The sequence below is a fragment of the Mus caroli genome, unplaced genomic scaffold (genome assembly GCF_978045245.1).
Source record: "Mus caroli unplaced genomic scaffold, Mus_caroli_1 scaffold_8, whole genome shotgun sequence".
Taxonomy (NCBI): domain Eukaryota; kingdom Metazoa; phylum Chordata; class Mammalia; order Rodentia; family Muridae; genus Mus; species Mus caroli.
Genome location: NW_028227263.1, coordinates 130,972,062 through 130,994,128, shown reverse-complemented (window position 1 = coordinate 130,994,128; position 22,067 = coordinate 130,972,062). Strand labels below are relative to the sequence as shown.

Below are 22,067 nucleotides of genomic sequence, written 5' to 3'. Positions count from 1 at the left end.
TGCAGGCACTGGCATAGCCTCAGAAGAGACAGCTATATCAGGGTCTTTTCAGCAAAATCTTGCTAGCCTATGCTATAGTGTCTGCTTTTGGTGGCTTATTATGGGATGGATGCATGGTGCAGTCTCTGGATGTTCCGACCTTTCCTCTCAGCTCCAAACTTTGTCTCTATAAGTCCTTCGATGGGTGTTTTGTTCCCAATTCTGAAGGGGCAAAGTGTTCACACTTTGGTCTTAGTTCTTCTTGAGTTTCATGTGTTTTGCAAATTATATCTTGGGTATTCTACGTTTCTGGTCTAATATCCACTTATCAGTGTGTGCATATCATGTGAGTTCTTTTGTGATTGGGTTACCTCACTCAGGATAATATCCTCCAGATCCATCCATTTGCCCAGGAATTTCATAAGTTTATTGTTCTAATAGCTGAGTAGTTTTCCATTTTGTAAATATACCACAATTTCTATATCCATTCCTCTGTTGAGGGACATATGGATTCTTTCCACTTTCTGGCTATTATAAATAAGGCTGCTATGAACATAGTGGAGCTTGTATCCTTATTACCAGTTGGAACATCTTCTAGATATATGCCCAAAAGTGGCATTGCTGGTTCCTCCAGTAGTACTATGTCCAATTTTCTGAGGAACAGCCAGATGATTTCCAGAGTGGTTGTACAAGTTTGAAATCCCACCAACAATGGAGGAGTGTTCCTCTTTCTCCACATCCTCGCCAGCATCTGCTGTCACATGAATTTTTGATCTTAGCCATTCTGTCTGGTGTGAGGTGGAATCAGGGTTGTCTTGATTTGTATTTCCCTGATGATTAAGGATGTTCAACATTTTTTCAGGTTGAAAAACATATGAAATGAATTAATGGCCACCAAGCCTGTTCTACTTGAGAAAAACTATTTTATCTTAAAAGCCCATCCACATGAGTTAGTTTCAGCAGTCAACCATATATATCCCTGTGTCACCTTAGACTCTCAGTTTAGAGATTGTCCCCATGAAATTTGCCTATGAATGTGTATTTGAGTGATTGTCTTTATTGACCAATGACATGGTAGCTCAAAGAGCATAAACATGTGGACCTGGTCTGAATGAAAAAACTGAGAGTGAGACATTGAGAAAATTAGTAAGCTGATTTGTAAACTGTTTTCACTTCAGCTCTTGATCAAGATTCTCCCCTGATTTCTTCTGTTGATAGGTTTTTCACCTGAAAGTGTAAGTCAGATAAACTCTTTCTGCTCTTAAGTTGCTTCTGGAAAGACTATTTTATCAGAAAAAACACAAACCAAACTAGACCAATCATTAAACAGGAAATAGGAGAACACCTTGTGTACCTTAGCAAAATCATCAAAATGACAGGCATTGATAGTCAACTTAAAATTATAACAACTTATTAATGTGACTTTTTATTTTTTAATTTAAGTTTTATTGCATTATGATGAGAAAAGATAATTTCAATTTATCAGAAATTAACATTTAACATTTAAAACATATTTTAACATTTAAAAACATATTTTGAGTACATACAGTTACATCACATTCTTCTTTTCCTTTGGTTCCACTATTCCTCCCAGAGAACCCCCTTCAATACCTGCCATATCTTTCAGGATTTTTATCATATTTTGTAAAAATTTATAAAATAATATAACAATAAAAATGAGTACTCTAAAAGTTACTTGATATAAAACCACAATCAACTGAAAAATCTTATATTGATGCTTGTCTACAGCAATACTGAAAATACATACCTTATTCTCAATATAAATTTCAAATAATTCCAAATATATAAGTATATCACATTTTAAAATAATATATCACCTCTTCAGGTCAGTGCCTGCTTCAGGCCACCATGTGTGCAAACTCAGCAGACAGTCCACTGTCCCCAGAGGATTCTACACTCTGTTGGTGCCCTTGCATGCACAGGATCTTAGGATCCCTGATGAGTAGAGTGTAACATCTGTTCTAAAACAATCATGATGGGCCTGTGCCAGCAAAAGCAAGGACACAGGAGTCCTGCCTGACCAGCAGCTCGGGTTCCTTCAGATCAGTGCTGGTCTACCTTGGTTTCGAACACAATGTCCCATGGTCCCCAGAGGAGATTCCGATTCCAGATTCTCTAACACACCGGCAATGTTAGGATTTGAGGATCCCAGTACCCAGGAGCGTGGTCACAACAGGATTCTAGGGTTTCAGAGGAAGCTTGACTGCCAAGAACTCTGACACACCCAGAAAATCAGGGTCATAGGATCCTGGAATCATAGGATCATAGAGAAAGCTGGACTCTGAGGAGTTCTGAATCAACTGGGATTACAGGAAGGACAGGCTCCAATCAGACATATTGAGGGCAGCAAGCACTTGAGATAATCGGATAACAGGAGACAAGTGTAAGAATAGAAGCAACAGAAACCAAGGCTACTTGGCATCATCAGAACCAAACTGTCCCACCATAGCAAGTCCTGGATACAGCATCACACAAGATATGGATCTAATGTCACTTCTTTTGATAATGATGGAGGACTATAAGATGGAAATAAATAACTCTTTTAAAGAAACACAGAAGAACACATCCAATCAGGTGAAAGAATTGAACAAAACCATCCAGGATCTACAAATGGAAGTATAAACAATAAAGAATTCACAAAGGGAGACCACTCTGAAAATAGAAAACCTAGAAAAGAAGTCAGGAGCCATTGATGCAAACATAACCTACAGAATACAAGAGATAGAAGAGAGACTCTCAGGTGCAAAGACACCTTAGAACACATTGACACAATAATCAAATAAAATGGAAAATGCAAAAAGATCCTAACCCAAAGCATTCAGGAAATCCAGGACACAGTGAGAAGACCAAATCTAATGGTAATAGGTATAGACAAGAAGAAAGATTTTCAACCTAAAGGGCCAGTAAATACCCTCAACAAATTTATAGAAGAAAACTTCCCCAACCTAAAGAAAGAGATCCCCATGAATATACAAGAAGTCTACAGATCTCCAAATAGTTTGGACCAGAAAAGGATTTCCTCCCATCCTATAATAATCAAACCACCAAATAAAATCAGTAAAGGGAAAAAGTCAAGAACATATGAAGGCAGACCTATCAGAATTTCACCTGACTTCTCCCCACAGATTACAGAAGCCAGAGGATCCAGGGAAAATGTCATACAGAGCCACAGTGATCACAAATGCCAGCTCAGGCTACTATATCCAAGAAAAGTCTCAATTACTATAGATGGAGAAACTAAGGTATCCCATGGCAAAACCAAATTCACACAATATCTTTCCACAAACCCAGCCCTTCAAAGGATAATAAAGGGAAAGCTTCAACACAATGAGGGAAACTATGCTCGAGAAAAAAGCAAGAAAGTAATCTTTCAACAAACCTGAAAACATAGCCACATGAACAGAATTCCAAATCTAAGAATAAACATAACAGGAAGAAATAACAACTTTTTCTTAATATTTCTTAATATCAATAGACTGAATTCCCCAATAAAAAGACATACAATAACAGACTGGTTATGTAAACAGGACCCCACTTTTTGCTGCATACAGAAAATCCACCTAAGGCATAAAGGAAGACATTAACTAACTCAGAGTAAAAGGCTGGAAAACAATTTTCCAAGCAAATGGTCCCAAGAACCAAGCTGGAGTAGCCACTCTAATATCAAATAAAATGGACTTTCTCTCTTTTTTAAAAATGGCTCATCATAATTTATTTTATATTAAAATGTACAGCTTTTCTGGGGGGAGGGTGTTTACCTTCTTTTTTTTTTTTTTGAAGTAACTGAATAAAAAGAAAACAGGTAAATACAAGAGTTCTGCTGGCTCCTACTTTATAAAAGGTCATGCACACCTGTTCTGCTTAGCCCTTACTGCCATCTGTCCAGGTACAAAGGCTCCAAAAGGAAGCAATAGAAACAGACACAAATAAGTTTTCTGCTTTTTTACTTGAGATTTGTAAGCTTACTTTGTGCTATTCACAAGCTACTTTTCTATTTTCTTTAAAAAATAATTCCAATATTTTATAAAGATAGAAAAATCTACAGATGAAATGAAAATGTAAAGAGGCATTTCCATAAAATAGCAACTTTACACCAAATTCATGATTTAAAAAAAATCTTGCCAGGTATTTGTACATATATGAAATGCTTCAAAACCTGACAGATAAACACTGAGACATGCTTCATTTAATAAATAGAAGTGTGCATTTATAAAACAAAAAGCTGCCTCTCCCCATAGGAGCCTGCCACCAAAATGGAAAATGGTCTTCTCAACTTTACACCAAACATTTAGCAATAAACCCCCTTCACTAACCAGACGGGAATAGCTGTGATCGCTCTTTACAGTTTTATACTTAACAAAAATAGAGTCTTTTTTAAAACCTCAAATTAGGGTACCCTAATCAAGGCAAAAAAAAAAAAAAAAAAAAACAAAAAAAAACAAAAACCAAAAAACAATGTATCGAAAGATGGCCTAGTCGGCCATCAATGGAAAGAGAGGCCCATTGGACTTGCAAACTTTATATGCCCCAATATAGGGGAATGCCAGGGCCAAAAGAATGGGAATGGGTGGGTAGGGAAGTGGGGGGCGCTATGGGGGACTTTTGGGATAGTATTGGAAATGTAATTGAGGAAAATATGTAATAAAAATATTAAAAAAAAAAAAAAAAAAAAAAAAAAAAAAGAAGTGGCTTACCATTAGCACAACACTTGTACAGTACTACAAAATGCACTGTCACCATCAAAGAAATTAGTGGCATACTGAAGGATCACCTTAAACAAAATATACAGTAATTGAAATGCTAAAGGCATTTCCATGGAGTAGACAAGGAAGAAGAAAAGCTGGAGGTTCAGTATTAAAACAGGTGATTTGGGAAGGGGCTTGTATGCACACTGTTTAACGGAAACAGGCAAGATGTGTGCCTACTGCCAACTAGAGTCCTAAGAGAGGCCTTCTTTTGCAAAGAATTTTATATAAAAGTAACAGAAATAAAGGTATGAAAAAAGAAAAACAAAGGAAAAAAGAAAAACGACTTGTATAAGGCATTCTGCTGCATACAGCTTTTTTTTTTTTTTTGAATAAATGGTGCCAACAAATGTTTTTGTACTCACACCAATGCTGGTTTTGAAATCGTACTCTTCAAAGGTATTTGTGCAGATCAATCCAATAGTGGGGCCCAGTGGGCTGGGTGGGCTGCCAGGCTGTCTACCTTCTCATGTAGGATCCATTGGGAGACTGTTTGGACATGCCCATGATCATGTAGCCATGGGGTCCCAGGGCCGTGTACATCATGTTAGTGTGGGGTGGGGTCTGCATCGGCTGCTGGGCATATGGCTGGCTTCCCATCATATGCCCAGCAGATGGGCACATCTGCAACTGCATCGGGTACTGGGGGGGTTGATTCATGTAGCCATGGTAGTTGTGGTAACCACTGTTCATCATCCTGTTCATCATCGGCTGGGACATGCTATACCCATTCATGGCATTCAGAGTGTTCATGTTCATATTTACGGAGTTGACATTGTAGGCTGGCGCTGGCATCAAGTTCACACTCATGTTCATGCCTCTTTGCATTGTTAAAGTCCATGCAGGACCCTGCATGGCTACAGTTTGGGAACGCCCATCGATTTGTGACTGATGGGTGGCAGCATCTGGTGGCAGAGATTCGGACTTAGTTCTCATGGAGACGTGGCCCTTGCTGGCAATCTGAGTTTGCAGTATTTGGCTGTGGGAGATGCCAATATTCGATGCTGCCTTGTTCTGCTGCAGGAGAGATGGTGGCAGATTCATGGGAGGAGGAGTCAGGTTAGGGGGTGGGGTCATGGTAGCTTGTGCTTGAGGTTCCTTCAGGGACAGAGTGTAGAGACTGTGAAAGCTGAACAAGCTCTGTGTTGCTTAATGGTGTGGACAAAGAGGCACTGTTTGCATAGGAGGTCACAGCAGTGGAATGATTAATAAGTGTATTAGTTAACTGCTGCAGTTTGTCAGGGTTGAAGGTCGCAGATGGCTGTGGGTAGTGCCCATCCCCAAAATCACTTTGACCCATTCACTCATATAAGCCAATGTTGGTATTGCTGGTCTCGGGGATGTCAGCCAGCTTCATGGGTGGGGTGAAATTGGTGGCCATGCTGTACTGAGCTAGCTGCTGACTGCTACTGGGAGGCCTCTCCACCACACAGCCTTGGGGAATCTTGATGCAGCAGGTTGGAGGGGAGCTGATGCTGGTCTGCTGCATCATGCTGCAGTTACCGCTGATGTTGGAAATCTGCTGGGTGACAGCACAGCTGTTCTGTGTCAGATTGCTAGAGGTGAGACTGCTATAGGAGCAACTATTCTGGGAAGAGCTATTTCCACAGATGCTGCCTCCCATGGTTGAGTCATAGCTGCTTGGGTTCTCGTTGTTCTCTCTTGTGCTCTCAATACTGCCCAGGTCACTGAACCTACTGTCAATGACCTGCTGTGAGTGATCTGACACTGACAGGATGTCCATCATTGGACTGGTCTCCATGTTCTGCAGAGGTGGCACTGTGATGGCAGTCTGATCAGGGCTAATTTGGATAAAGCTATTCTCTAGCAGGGACACTGGGGCTATTGACAGAATGAACTGACTTGCCAGGAAAGGAATGGACAGATTAAAGTGGGCTACCTTGGACTGTTGGCACTCGTCCAGTATGGTGGCAATTTGAGGACTTTGGTCTGTGTGCGTTTAGTTTTGCAGGCTTCTACAGGCCTCTTGAGTCTCAGCACAATCTGGAAAGGTGTCATCTTTTTCCCTGTTTTCTTGGGTCAAAGACTGAATAGCCTGGGCAGTCTTGGAGTCAATTTCCACAGCTGCTGGGCCTCCCTCTTTGAGATCAGCATCCATACCATCACTGTTCTTTTGGTCCTGCTTCTGTGTCTTTTCTTCCTGGTGCTCCCTGTCAGACTCAGGTGCCATTCCAGTGTCCCCGGCAAACTCCTTTGGCTCACTGTTACATGACACTGCGAGATCAACACTGCAGTTTATCAAGACCCCAGGGTTCAAGTGGCTCAACTGAATGCTCAGGTCTAAATAAGTCTCCTGGCCCTTTAGTGCATCTTTGAAGGTTTCTCTTGGGAGGTCTCCTCTCTCCATGTTGGCAGCCTCCATGTGGCCATATTCTTCATCATCTGCATCATGGTCCTCATTGTGAGATGGCTCTTCTTCCTCATCCTCATCCTCTTCATGGTCATCCAAATGCACAGGGTCTTCCTTTTCCTAGGAGATTTCCTCTTCTGTGTTTTGTTTACTTTCAGCACCACCTTGGTCTTTTTCTCCTCTTCCTCCTCTTCCTCCTCCCCCTCCTCCTCCTCCTTCCTTGTCCTGTTCTTCCCATACAGATTCAGCTTGAACTCATCTATCCTCTCTTTGCTTTGCTTCCTCTTGGAGAGCCCTTGCTTCACTCCTTTTGGCCACACTTGTCTGCACTTTAGAGGCTCAGGATTGTCTTTACTGCCTACTTTCAAGTATTATGCACCATTGCCTACATGTTTTCTACAAAGGGCAGCATTCTTGAAGAAATGATTGTTGATTCCTTCCTCTTCCTCTGTCTGCCTTTTCTTCCCTGCGTGATGTTGGAATGCTTTTCTCAGAACTGGCTTTCTGTCCCCCTCCTCACTGGGACTTCATAGGTAGGCTCCAGCTGCAGCATTGTTCTCTCCTCATCTGAGTTGTCAAAGGGCTCATTCAGCACTTCTGTCCTCTTGGAAATGGTCTCAGTGGTTACACTGCTGTTGATCCTCCTGCGTTTATGACCTTTTATCTTCTTTACTACAAAAGTCCTCTTTCTTTCAATAGAATCTGACTGTGGCTTAGTCAACTGTGGGGGAGATGAGTGAATGCTCTCCTCCTCTTCCCCATCTTCTTCCTCTTCCTCGTCATCTTCCTCCTCCTTTTCTTCTTCCTCTTCTTCACTGCTCTCTTTTCACAGTTTTAACTACTGTCCTCTCTCCCCGGCCACTGGCTGCCTATCTGGACAATGCAGGTATTTATTTATTTTTATTGTACTTTTGCAGATGATTGCCTACTGGTAACTCTAGACTACAGGATCTCTTGATCCTCCTTCTCCCAGCAGCTGGCTTGTTCCACTAGTCATTCAGGCTCTTTCTCAGCTTCTCACTCTTCCTCAGAAACCACAGCAATAGAAATTAAAATTGGAGTCCATCTTAGAACCTCTGGATCAATTTTGTTGGTTTGGGAACAGTTCTTCAGCTTTTCCATGTGGCTCAATATCAACTTTTCCCTTCTTATGATGACAAAACTGCCATCTCTCCATCAATCATGTGGAGGTGCTACAGAGTGGTGGCAATGCCATGTGGGCACATACCTGTGGCTCTCCTAATGACCTTGATGCTGATGTGCCTCTTGTGGTGGTTGTAGAGGTATTCCAAGATGACACTTTTCCAGTAGGTCAGATAGGAGAGCTGGCCCAGGTCAGAGAGTGGCTTTCGTGAGACCCTGCTTGGCCTTCTCCTTGAGAAAGCAAATAGATGAATTCACTGAGAAAGCATCCAAATCCTTCCCTTTGGTGCTGGGGCATGATCATTATGCAGGCCAAATTATACTTCTGCTGGCAGAGCTTTTCCTTGGAGAATTATCCAACCACATGACAGCCTTTTTCATCATTTTTTTGTAAGGACATTAAAAAGGAATGGCTCAAAATCATAATACAAGGTTTTGTGGTCTAGTAAGAGCTTGGTGAAGTAAATGTTTTGGCAGTACATATTACATATATTCCCACTAACTTCAAATACCGAAAGGTCTTTCCTTCAGGAAAATTTATTTGCTGTAGGACGAAACCATCCACACTTCTTTGAGTGTCATAGCAAAATATTTTTACTCTTCATATATTTAAGAAAGAATTCACACAGGTAAAACTTTGGTAATCTTGCATATTCCTGTGGGTAAGGCAAGGAGTACCAGGTTTGGATATCATATTTTCTGAACTCTATTACTGAGGGGTAGTGACCACAGTCTTCCAATCCACTTTCAAATTCTATTTTCTCCCAAGACAGTCCTGGGCCTGCTTAAAATTGTCCAGATACTCTTCAGTCACGATATCTGTGTTTCCCATCAGACTTACATCTGCACTTTCTTTTTTGATGGTTATTTTAATTTCAGTATCAGGTGACCCCTTCCTGTGAATGCACTTATTGATCCTTTATCACTGGTTACAATTCTTTTGTCAGTCTGGAAAGTGGTGGGTCACAGCACGCCATATGGAATCTTCTATCACAGGAATAAAAAAAAAAAGTATATTATCTGCATATTTTCCCTGGACTCGACATGTTCTGCAGGTCTTGCACTCGATGCACTGCCACTTCAAGGCCTTCACATTTGTGGTTAATTCAGGAAAAAATTCAGACAAGATGGATATCCACTACTGACACAATCTGCACAAGATACAAGTTCTTCTGGTTTCTTTTCACAATTTGACTCTTTAGTCCTCAAACAGAAGCTACATATTGGAATGGGATCAGCAGGGGTTTTTTAGTTAGGATTTTACTGCTGTGAACAGACACCATGACTAAGGCAACTCCTATAAGAAAAGCATTTAATTGGGGCAGGCTCACAGGCTCAGAGTTTCAATCCATTATCATCAAGGCAGGAACATGGAAGCATCTAGACAAGCCTGGTGCAGGAGGAGGTGAGAATTCTACACCTTCAACTCAAAATGGACTTTCAAACTAAAGTTCTCCAAAAAGATAAGGAGGGACACTTCTTACTCGTCAAAGGTAAAGTTTACAAAGATGAACTCTAAATTATAAACATCTATGCTCCAAATGCAAGGGCATCCACATTCATTAAAGAAAATTTGATAAAAATCAAAGCACACATTATAACTCTAACAATAATACTGGGGTATTTCAACACCCCACTCTCATCAATGGACAGATTCTGGAAACAGAAAATAAATGGACACACAGTGAAAGTAATAGAAGTTATGAAACAAATGGATTTAAATGCTATCTTTACACATTTCATCCAAAAATAAAAGGATATATCTTCTTTTCAACATGTCAGATTACCTTCTCCATAATTGACCATATAATAAGTCACAAAACAGGCCTAGGCAATACAAAAATATAGAATGAATACCATGTGCTCTATTAGATTTCCACGGACTAAGGCTGATCTTCAATAACAACATAGATAATAGAAATCCCACATACATGTGGAAGCTGAACAACACTATACTCGATGATAACTTGGTCAAGGAAGAAATAAAGAAAGAAATTAAAAACTCTTTAGAGTTTAATGAAAATGAACCCACAACCTACCCAAAAGTATAGGTCACAATGAAAGCGGTCCTACAAGGAAAAGTCATAGATCTGAGCGTCTCCAAAAAGAAGCTGAAGTGAGCACACACTAGCAGCTCGACTGCATACCCAAAATCTCTAGACCAAAGGGAAGTAAAAACACCCAATATGAATCGGTGGAAGGAAATAAACAAACTTAAGGCTGAAATCAACCAAGTGGAAACAATAAGAACTATTCTAAGAATTATCCAATCCAAGAGCTGGTTTTTGAGAAAATCAACAGGATAAATAAACCCTTAGCTAGACTAACTAGAGGGCAGAGGGACAGTATCCTAATTAACAAAATCAGAAATGAAAAGATAGATATAACAACAGAATCTGAGGAAATCCAAAAATTCATCAGATCCTACAACAAAAGTCTATACTCTACAAAACGGTAAAACCTAGATTAAATGGACAATTTCCTAGACAGATACCAGGTACCAAAGTTAAATCAGGTTCAGATTAATGACCTAAACAGTCCCATTTCCCCTAAAGAAATAGAAGCAGTCATCAATAGTCTCCCAAACAGAAAAAGCCCAGGACCAGATGGGTTTAGTGCAGAGTTCTATCAGACCTTCAAGGAAGACCTAATTCCAAATCTCCTAAACTATTCCAAAAAATCGAAACAGAAAGTACTCTACCCAATTCATTCTATGAAGCCACAATTACTTTGATACCTAAAGCATATAGAGACCCAACAAAGAAAGAGTACTTCAGATCAATTTCCCTTATGAATATCGACTCAAAAATAATTAATAAAATTCTAACAAACCGAATCTAAGAAAACATCAAACCATCATCCTTCATGTTCAAGCAAACTTCATCCTAGGGATGCAAGGATGGTTCAATATACAGAAATCTGTCAACATAATCTGCTATATAAACAAACTCAATGGCAAAAAAACACATGATTATCTCTTTGGATGATGAGAAAACATTAGAAAAAGTCCAACACCCCTTAATGATAAAAGTCTTGGAAAGATCAGGAATTCAAGGCCCATACCTTAACATAATAAAAGCAATATACAGTAAACCAGTAGCTAACATCAAAGTAAATGGTGAGAAACTGGAAGCAATCCCACTAAAAGCAGGGACTGGATAAGGCTGCCCACTCTTTCCCTAACTGTTCAATATAGGACTTGAAGTCTAGCTAGCTCCAGGGTACTGGTTAGTTCATAATGTTGTTCTACCTATAGGGTTGCAGATCCCTTTAGTTCCTTGGGTACTTTCTCTAGCTCCGGAGCTCTTGACTCTAGCTGCATATGTATCAAAAGATGACCTAGTCGGCCATCACTGGAAAGAGAGGCCCATTGGACTTGCAAACTTTATATGCCCTAGTACAGGGGAACGCCAGGGCCAAAAAGTGGGAATGGGTGGGTAGGGGAGTGGGTGGGAGGATATGGGGCACTTTTGGGATAGCATTGGAAATGTAAATGAGGAGAATACCTAATAAAAATATTAAAAAATAAAAAAATAAAAAGTTTCATTTCAGTATCCAAGTTCGTCATTTATAAACACACGAAAACACAGTCCCGGCAAATTAAATACAGAGCCTACATACACTATTTCAACAAAACATTTTTTTTCTAAAATGTCAGAGGCAAATGAGTGATTTGTTTCACCCATAATATTTAACTGATTTGCAATGAGAAAATGAAAAACTTTTTTTTTAAGACATAAGCAAAAACTTTGGAGTCAGGTAAAGTGTCTGATAGCTGATACTTCATTTTGATATCCTTGGCACTCTATAATGTACCAATGATGGTTTAGGCTTCCCTATCATAGGAAAAAAATCTAAATATCTAAGATTTTTCTCATGACTGCAATATACAAGCGCTTTCCCTGTCAACAAGCTACCTCCTCAAAGTAGAATCTGAGCTGTATCTGGTCAAGCTGTGAGGGGTCAGTACATACTTCTTACGAGATAGCTTTATTGTATAGAGATGCAAGAAGTAAACCAGAGGCAGGGATATTTGATCAACAGGCCCCATCTCTTTTATACGTGTCATATCATGCACTGGTGAAGTCCTAAGCATGACTTTAAAAATTGGATTCAATTTCAAGGGACTCATAATAAGCAGGATATCTCTGAGTTAACTGACCCTGTAAAACCTGATTGCAACACCTGACATTGGAACGTGCTCATGACCAATTCGCCATGTGATTGACACTCCATGATATGCCCAAGTTGAGTTTTGTTTTCAAATGCCTGGTTCTGTAATGTAAACAGCTTCCAGAATATTCCCTCTAGGACATACTTTTGGAGCCTGTGGTTAAGAACTGTTCAGTCAGGATGGCTTAACCTCCACCTCCTATTTACAGGTTTCATTTAACAGCCACAAAAGCTGTTTGGTTGCAAATAAAATATTTAATTAAAATACAGCACCTAATTTGTGGTTTTTACACAACTGAATAAAAACCCTACATAATAAAATTGTTTACATCTTCCTTTCATTCTAGTAAAACAGATTATTATCCCCTTAAAACAAAACAAAAAACCTTTATAGTTTTAAACCTGATCATCCTAATTCATAATTGCCAAGACTTTGTTTCTAGTGGGCTTCTGAAAATGCACCTTGACACCTGGCCTGAAGGAGGAGTAAGGCACACGTGGGTATTATGGTGAGAACTGGCAGGTAGCCCCAGATGCCTGGTCTGGGGTCCTAAATGGCCCATCCAGGCAAGTCAGCCCTGGTACAATAGCTAGCACTCTGATGGACGTTTACAGTCTGGTGGCTCCATCAATGAGTTCAATACTGAAAGCATATCAAAGGAAGATTCACTTTTTAAAAGATGAGCTTTTCAAAATGCTCCATCATGAGACTGGGCTGGCCAAAGCTGCCAGCATCTATGGGTATGCTGAACAACTTTTCTGAGGGGACTGTACTTGGGGGACAGCCCAGAAATCAGACTGCTAAGTTAGACTGCCCAGGCCACAATGACTGCTTTAGGTTCCAGTAGGTAAGTGGGTCACAGCTGTGTTCCAGCACCTCTTCCTCCAAATACGCAAGCACCATGTCTTCAGATAGTTTCTCTCTCTGATGTCTCTCTATTGGTGCGAGTGACCACAGGCTCTCCTCTGTGCCAGTGTCTTTAAGTGGGTTCCCTGAGTCACAGCCATTGGAGGTGGCAGTGTCCTCTGAGGTAGAATTCAGTATTTCTAGCTCCCTGATTAAGTCTTGCCTGTACTGCCCTGCCTCCTCTTCTGTGAACAGGGAAGCTTTGTAGCGAGGGTCCAACAGTGTGGCAATGATGTATCTGTGGTCATGAAGGGTGGCAGACAGGCAGCTCGCCATGGCTTCCCTCAGGGACTTAAGCATGGTGTCAATGCCCATGGTCTCCCCAAACAGCATCTCCACATTTCTGCTGAGGCTGTGGATCATGGGGATTACCTGGCTCAGCGTATATATGTGGGCACTCATCTCTCGGCTTGCAGCATCAAATGGTCTCAGCACATGGTACACAGACCTCATGACCTTCCACTGGTCACAGATGATCAATTCTCTGAAGTTACATTCAATGGATACCTGGTTAACTGCCCTCTTCTGCTTAATCAGATGTTCAAGCATGTGGAACAATGTGCTTCACCTAGACGGTACATCCTGGATCACCTGGTGCTGTGGCAGCTCGTAGTCTTTCTTTAGTTCTGCTAACTTCTCTCTTACTCTGGGTGACTGATGGACCCGCTCACACAGCTTCTGGGCAATACTCAGTAAGTTCTTGAACATTCTCTGGCTCTTGATAGCCTCACTCACAATCAGATTCACAATCAGAAACACTGCACACTTGAGTGTTCACCCTCACTCAGCATCTTCCCTATGCTTGGATTGTCAGTGACAGTGATGCCAATCTGAAGGCCAATGGAAGTCACCCAGGCTTCCCACCAACACTCCAGCTGCTTCTGAATGCTATTTCCAATATAGTCACAGTCAATCTGTGACACATCTAAAAGTGCTGAGCAATGGTGGTCCTCACAATGTGGTTGGACAGTGGGTGTGAAGGTGACCCAGTGAGCTATAATGGTCAGATATTCACGAGTCTGGCTACTCATCCATATTCAAGAGGTGAAGTGAACCACACCACTCTCAGCTTCCTTCAGATGTGACATAATTATCTGTTTCATATTGTCATACATATCTGGGATAGCTGTTCTAGAGAAGTAGGAAGGGGAGGGTAAAGAGTACTGAGGTTTCAAGTATTCGAGCAGCCTGTTAAAGCCAACATTGTCTACAAGGGAATATGGGTGAAGGTCAAGTGCAATCATTTCAGCTATGAGACTTGTGATTTTTTTTTGGCAACTGGATGAGAGTCATAGAACTTCTCTGTGGAGTCACGGAAAGGGAAAGGCCCTAAGAGCTCTATGCCCAGAGGCCTCCAGATGCCTGGAGAATGGGACAGAGTGGTCTCTGAGATGCCATTCTTGAGTACATGGCCATGGAACTGCTGCAGATGGTTCAGAAGACAGCTGATGCCCAGGTTGGTGGGCTTCTTGCCCCTGCTGATGGTCCGGCCACAGTGCAGGCACACCACCTTTGTTGAGTCTGCTGAACAAATAGAAAAGTGATTCCATAGCTTGGTGGTCTTCTTGCTATTAGTAGGAAACACACCTTGATGATTTTTTTTTCTGACCACTGTTGGCAAGTCAGTTAATTTGGAGGATATTTCTGCAGAGGCCAAAGTGGCATATGGAGAGATTGCCAAACTTGCACCCAGAAAGTTCTTCGGTTCCCAACCACATCAGGGTGGCGTCTGTACAGGTGTTGCATCAAACAACTGGTGCCAACATCTCCCTTCTTCCCCCGACTAATAATGCAGCTACAGTACCGGCACACTGCTTTGAGACTGACCATTAGGGCCAGGGAAAAGTGATGCCAGACATCTGACTATAGTTTTCTCATCACCTTAATTTTGCTGGAAGACAGTGCCTGATTCAAACCTTGGATTTACTGTGTCTGGTGGCTGCTTCTCTGGAGAAAACACTACAGAGGCCTCCCCCAAGTCATCAGTGGATGAAAACATGGACACATCTTCTGGGGACACATCCCCAGGATTTATGTGTGATGACAGGACCTCAGGAAGTCTGTCGGGGGATGAGGAGGCAGAAGGGGACTCTTTGACTCGTTTGCCTGGAGATAACGATGCAGAGTTGAGATCCCCTTCTGGGGGCAGCAGGGCAGGCATCAGGGTTCAGGGCACAGGGTACAATGGTTGGATGCCTGTGTTGCTCCCGTTCTCCTGCAGTACAATGGAGCAATGTGCTCTCCACCTGTGCCTGATGAGGCAGCTTGTGATCAGGTCCTTCCTGTTCTTCCCTCTACTGAACTCATTCATACAGTGGACACACATAGCCTTTGAGCTACTAAGGGGTGACAAGTAGAAGTGCTTGCAGATGGCTGATCTCTTCCTGGACTCAAATGTGCTTTTGGGAAAGGAAAGGTTTCTGTCTGCCATGGTTTCTGAAGTGTTATCATAATGGAGCATGGAGAGGTTGAGAGAGGAGCCTGCCAAGGCCTCCTGTCTGCTGTACTTTTCAGTGACAGACACATCAGACACCTCTTCAGAAGAAACTACAGTCACAAACTCTTTCATTATTTGGTGAGGAGATGGGATCTTGGGAGCCATTTTCTGGAGAAGTCTGACAGGTGAGAGCACAGTGCTAAGGTCTCCCACATCTGAAATGCCACCTCCTGTAGGCAGATAGGATTCACAGTGGAGGGATAAGAATAGCAACCCATTCAGAAAACCTTTGGCCCCAAATGTGTCCTAACCAGAAGATGTCCAGAAATAAAGATGGAGCAGAGATGGAAAGAATGGGCAATCAATTACTGGCCAAAATTGAGACACACACCATGGACAAGAAACAATCCATGATACTATTGCTGATACTCTTAGATGCTTACCTACAATAGCCCAGAATAACTGTACTCTGAGAGGCTCCACGTAGCAGCTGAATTACAGAGATATATAAGTCCACAGCCAAACATTAGTTAGAGCTGTGGAAGTCTTTTGGAAAAGTTGGGGAAAGGATTGTTGTACCCAATGGGGTTAAGAACTCCAGATGAAGACCAGAAGAGTCAACTAAGTTGGACCTTTTAGCACTCTCAGATACTGAACCACCAAAGAAAAAGTTATCCAGAGCTAGACCTAGGGGCCCTGCACATATGTAGCAGATTTGTAGCTTGGTCTTTGAGCAGATCTCCCAACAATTGGAGCTGGGGCTCTCCATGAACATGTTTCCTCTCTGTGGATCCTATTCCTCTATCTGGGCTGCCTTGTCTTGTCTCTGTGGGAGAAGACACACCACGTCCTGGGGAGAATTGTTGTGTCATGGTAGGGAGGTACCCTAGGGCAACTATCCCTTCACCGAAGAGAAGAGGATGGGGATAGGAGCTGTGAGTAGGGGTCATTAAGAGGAGAGTGGTGCTGTATATTGTGACATAAACAAACAAACAAACAAATAAATTTATAATATATATAATATGATAAATAAATTTATTAATTTATAAATTAATTAATGAAATTAATTTCTCTGAGTTTCTCCCCCTCCTATATTTAACAGATTACTCACCATTTCCTTTGAGGAACCATTCAAAATATGTTTCAAAAGACCCTGGATTGTTCCCAATTTTTGTGTTTCCATAGAAAAAGTAACCAGACACAAGAATATCTCTGGGATTTCTGATGAGATAGATCGCCTTGAATGGATGAAAATGTAAATGAAGGTCAACAGTTATTCCTCACATTTTAACTGTCATAATTTACATGATATATTCTAATATCTAATTATTTCTAATTACATTAGCTATTTCTATGTGGGAAAACATATACACAAGTGAAAAATCTATAGTCATAATTCCCCTTTTCTAATTTTATATGATTTGTAAAAAATGAACAACAAAATGACTAGTACATTAATAATGAAAAAAAAAACAGACTGATTCGACAGTTCTAAAGATTATAATAACAATTGGTTATCCAACACCAAATGCCATGCCTGTAAATTAAACATACAATTAATACTGTAGTGACTGAGAAAGATGCACTGAAGTGTTTTGGGATATACAGATTCATTTACGAATACATTGATTATTTATTTATTTAGGAATATATACTGTATACATTAGAAGCATGTATATATATATATCTATATAGGAATACATAAACATAGGAATATATTTAGAAATATATATGTATATTCATATGTATATATATATATGCAACATAATTTAATGAAAAAAGAAAACATAAATTTGAAAGAGAGAAAAAATTATATATTAATTTTGCAGGGTAATATGGTAGGGGAAAATGATATAAATATAATTATATTTTATTATAAAATGTCAAAACATAAAAGAAATAAATTAAAAGAAATCATTATTTTTTAAAAATATATTTATTTTATACATAGGTATACACTGTTGCTGTATTCAGACATACCAAAAGGCACTGGATCTCATTACATATCGTCATGAACCACCATGTTGTTTCTGGGAATTGATGTCAGTACCTCTGGAAAAGCAATTACTGCTCTTTACCTTGGAGCCAACACTCCAGCACCCAAAGTAATCATTTTTAATAAAATGAACTTCATATTTTGTACCAATTATTCTATATCTCATCTTTTTATCTTCAAATGTATTGATTTATGCATGTCTGAGTGCACATATTCATTTTTGCACACCATATGTGGACAGAAACCCACAGACATTAAGTAAAAGGGAGTTGGATGCCCTGGCACTAGAGTTGCAGAGAGTTGTGAGACACCATGTGGGTGTTGGGAACTGAACCTAGGTCCTTTACAAGAGCAGCCAGTACTCTTAACAGCTGAGCCATCTCCCTAAGTCCTCTTAGAAATTTTAAATATTTTTATTGGATGTTTTTGTATACATTTCATATGTTATCACCTTTTTCAGCTTCCTACCTCCTCCCTGTAAACCCCCAATCCAATCCCCTTCCCCCTGCTTCAATGAAAGTGTTTTCTGACAACCATCCACTCCTACTTCCCAAGGATAGCTAAAGTTATTCTCAACAATAAACGAACTACTGGGTGAATCACCATCCCTGATCTCAAGCTGTGTTATAAGCAATAATGATAAAACATGTATGCTATTGATACAATGAAATGCAGGTGGATTAATGGAATAGAATTGAAAACCCAAGATTGAACCCACACACCTATGTTCAGTTGATCTTTTGCAAAGCTTCTATAACCATCCACTGGGAAAAAGAGAGCATTTTCAACAAATGATGCCTGTTTAATTGGCTATCAGCTTGTAGAACAGTGGGAATTGATTCATTCTTATGTCCTTTTACACAGCTCAACTTCAAGTGTATCGAGAACTTCCACATATAACCAGATACACTGAAACTTATAGAAGATAAAGTAGGGAAGAACCTAAAATACATGGGCACAAGAGAAAAGTTCCTGAACAGAACAGAAATGGTTTATGCTCAAAGGTCAAGAATTGACAAATGGGACCTAATAAAATTGCAGATTTTCTTTAAGGCAAAGAACACTGTTATTATGACAAATGGAGAGAGGAACACTCATCTATTGCAGGTGGGATTGCAAGCTGGTACAACCACTCTGGAAATCACTCTGGTGGTTTCTAGGGAAATTGGACATAGTATTACCTGAGGACCCACTCCCGAGCATATATCCAAAAGATGCTACAACATATAACAAGGATATGTTCATAGCAGCTGTATTTATAAGAGACAGATTATGGAAATATATCAGATGTCCTTCAACAGAGGAAATGATACAGAAAGGGTGGTACATTTACACGATGGCATACTACTCATCAATAAAAAACAATGACTTTTGAAATTCATAGGAAAATTAATAAAAATAGAAAATATCATCTTGAGTGAGGTAACCCAATCAGAAAAGCATACAAATGGTATGCATTAACTGATAATTTATTATTAGCCCAGTAGGTCAGAATAACCAAAATATATTTCACAGAACACATGAAGCTCTAGAAGGACGACCAGAGTGTTGATACTTCCATGCTTCTTAGAAGGGGGGACAAAAACTTATGGGAGGAAACATGAAGACAAAGTGTTGAGCAGAGACTGAAGGAAAGACAATACAGATACTGCTCCATCTGGGGATCCATCCCATATTCAGTAACCAAACCAAGACACTATTTTCGATGCAAAGAAGTGCATGCTGTCAGGAACTGTCTTTTGAGAGGCTCTGCCAGAAATATAGAATTCATCTCTTTAAGCTTCAGTTTTCCTGGTCAAAATTTTCCAAATCCAGATAAGACACACACATATATATGAATGGCCACAAACATTGTGCCATTTTAGTGAGAGATTATTCTAAGTTTGTCTTTGTAGTTGCAGCATAAACTATAGCTTTTATGGATGGAGGAATTTACACAAAACTTTCTTACAAACTAGGACCTTTCATAGGTCAGTATGTGGCTATCTCTGATTACTTCTACTGTTCCTCTTTCCATTTCATGGGAGACTTCTGTGGCTACTGATCTCAATAAACAGCTACACACGTGATGACACTGTATATATAACTGATCTTTGAACATTGATGGCTGGTCAGTTTTGTTCCCCTATGGGCAATTGTGTCTTTGGTGTTTCACCCACAGGGCTTAGTTATACATTATATAAGAAAGATTAGCTTTTTGATGACAATGATATAGTAATATCCATTGTACATTAGAGATTGAACTCTGTTTGGCCTATATATGTAGTTCATGAATGTTTCAGTGTGATATTTCACTTTATTTCTTAAAGCTGCCCAGGATCACTGTGTGCTGGTCCACATCCTTGTACTCTATCTAATATAGTCTGAGGTGGGGAAACATCAGAATCACCTAGTGCATGAGAATCCCATCTTCACATTTCAGCAAGACCTCCAGGATTTGTCAGGTAAAATAAGTTCAGAGTGTTTAGTCAAAGAAAATTTCAACCACTGGACACTGACCTTGGCCTTGGAACTGAAGAAAGACTTGGCGAAGAGATGGATGGGAAGATGGGAGGTTATGAGTCGTGGTCCTTCTTTATTGATTAATGCAGGATATCCTATATCAGTCTCTATCCAGGGTGAGCGGTCCCAAATGGGCACAGTTTGAATCCACTTCGGATCTCCGTTGGTCTGAATCAAGCAGACAATCTCCTTCAGCCAGTTTGTTCCTGAAGGAAAAGGAAAAGTGACTGTTACTCATTTCAACATTACTTGTGAAAAAGCCTCAAGTAGAATATATGCCCATAAAATTTACAGTGCTGCCCAATTTCAAGCACACAGAATTGTATTCACAATGTCTGTGTGACATTAGTGCAAAGTATATTCACTCATCATATTCTAGACTTCATTTGCAAAACCTTATACTCAGTAAACAGCAACCTGGCAATGGAATATCTCCTCCAGGCCTGGGCCAACATCATTCTATATTCTGGTGGAATGAATTTGTATCTCATATATTTCAGAATGTTATAATCATAGCACATGCCCTTGGAGACTACCTCCTTTAATTTAATTCACTGTCATTGAGATGCCCCCATGCTGCAATATATGACTGAGTACTTCTCCTTTTTAAGGTGAATCAATTCCCTTGTGCATTTTTATCACACACACTTGATTTCCGATTATGTGCTCATTTATCACTGGATGTTTCTCTAGCTTCCTTCTCTGAGATAGTGTCTGGTACTTTTTTCCTATATTCCCACTGCCTATGGAATTTCTGTGTCATTTTTCTTTATATGTCAACAACCTAATACTTGCTCAATGTTCAGTGCTCCTTCCACACAGCAATCATCCATATCACAAAACTACCATGATGTTGCTTTTTGCTTTCTTGAGTGTTCTGATTCTTTCTACATCCTGGACAAGGTCCATAGTAATTTTACCTGAAACTGTCCTCTCTTCCACATATGCTCACATACATGCCTCTATCTCTTATTTCTTGCATTTATTCTCATCACTCTCTCTCTTCTATCTCTTCCCCAGAGAGAGGGACCAATGACATATTCTGCCTCAGGGAGCACTGTCATTGTTTTGGTGCCATAGCTGACCTCCTCTGCCCACATAGGTCAGTCTGAGTGGAACACACACAAATCTCCATGCCCACAAGTCATTTTACACATTAATATATAGAACACTCTACTCATCACCCAAAATGAATTAGGATCAAAGTACTAATCTCCCTTATACATTTCAGAATTAGTCTTACTGATGATCCTTACCTGACTTGGGGTAAGTCAATATCAACAAGTCTTCTTCTTTCACCACAAACTTATTACGAATATCTTCCAAAATTTCTCTTTGATATGATATGGCAGGAAAAGGTATGCCTTCAAACCAATTATAGTCTGACATCATGAATAACTCCTTGTAGGTGCTGTTAGGATTCCAGCCCAGGACACCTATTCAACTTATAACAAATGCTGAGAGGTAAGATTTATAGTGCAGGTAAAAAATTATTAACATTCTTTTATGTGTTTTGAAATATTTACTGATGGCGAGAAATAAATATTGTCACATACAGTCAAAGGTTACTATATTGAGCAATTTTAAAGTTGTACAAATAACATTCTGTAGAATTTGTGAGGCCAAGTTCATGACCCCGAATCAGAGACTCAGGATGACGTAATAGGACATAGAAATGCAAGTTAATTTAAAATGTCTAGTAATATAATTTAGCTTTCAGAATGATTTTGAATGTGCAGAAAAATTACAGAGATCATACAGAACCTTTGCATGGAATTTCTTTCTTTCTTTCT

The 22,067-nt window shown here is 40.1% G+C and overlaps 1 protein-coding gene and 2 pseudogenes across 3 annotated transcripts in view; all 3 read right to left on the bottom strand.

The window, feature by feature from the left end:
- Positions 1-21,761, bottom strand: part of LOC147003546 (sulfotransferase 2A2-like) — a 32,375-nt gene extending 10,614 nt beyond the window's left edge. For 2 of the 3 annotated variants that reach the window (XM_085842199.1, XM_085842200.1), the window contains exons 1-3: positions 21,531-21,757; positions 20,272-20,480; positions 16,888-17,014 (exon numbers count right to left, since the gene is read on the bottom strand). In XM_085842199.1, coding sequence (XP_085698325.1) covers positions 16,888-17,014; positions 20,272-20,480; positions 21,531-21,666 — 472 coding nt within the window. In that variant the 5' untranslated portion in view covers positions 21,667-21,757. Of the gene's footprint in view, positions 1-14,409; positions 16,007-16,887; positions 17,015-20,271; positions 20,481-21,530 lie in introns of those variants that run through there. The other variant, XM_085842198.1, reaches the window with a different exon arrangement.
- LOC147003548 (histone acetyltransferase KAT6B pseudogene) lies at positions 1,403-8,563 on the bottom strand (annotated as a pseudogene).
- On the bottom strand, positions 1,403-9,504 carry LOC147003547 (histone acetyltransferase KAT6B pseudogene; annotated as a pseudogene).
- Positions 21,762-22,067: the final 306 nt, after the last annotated feature.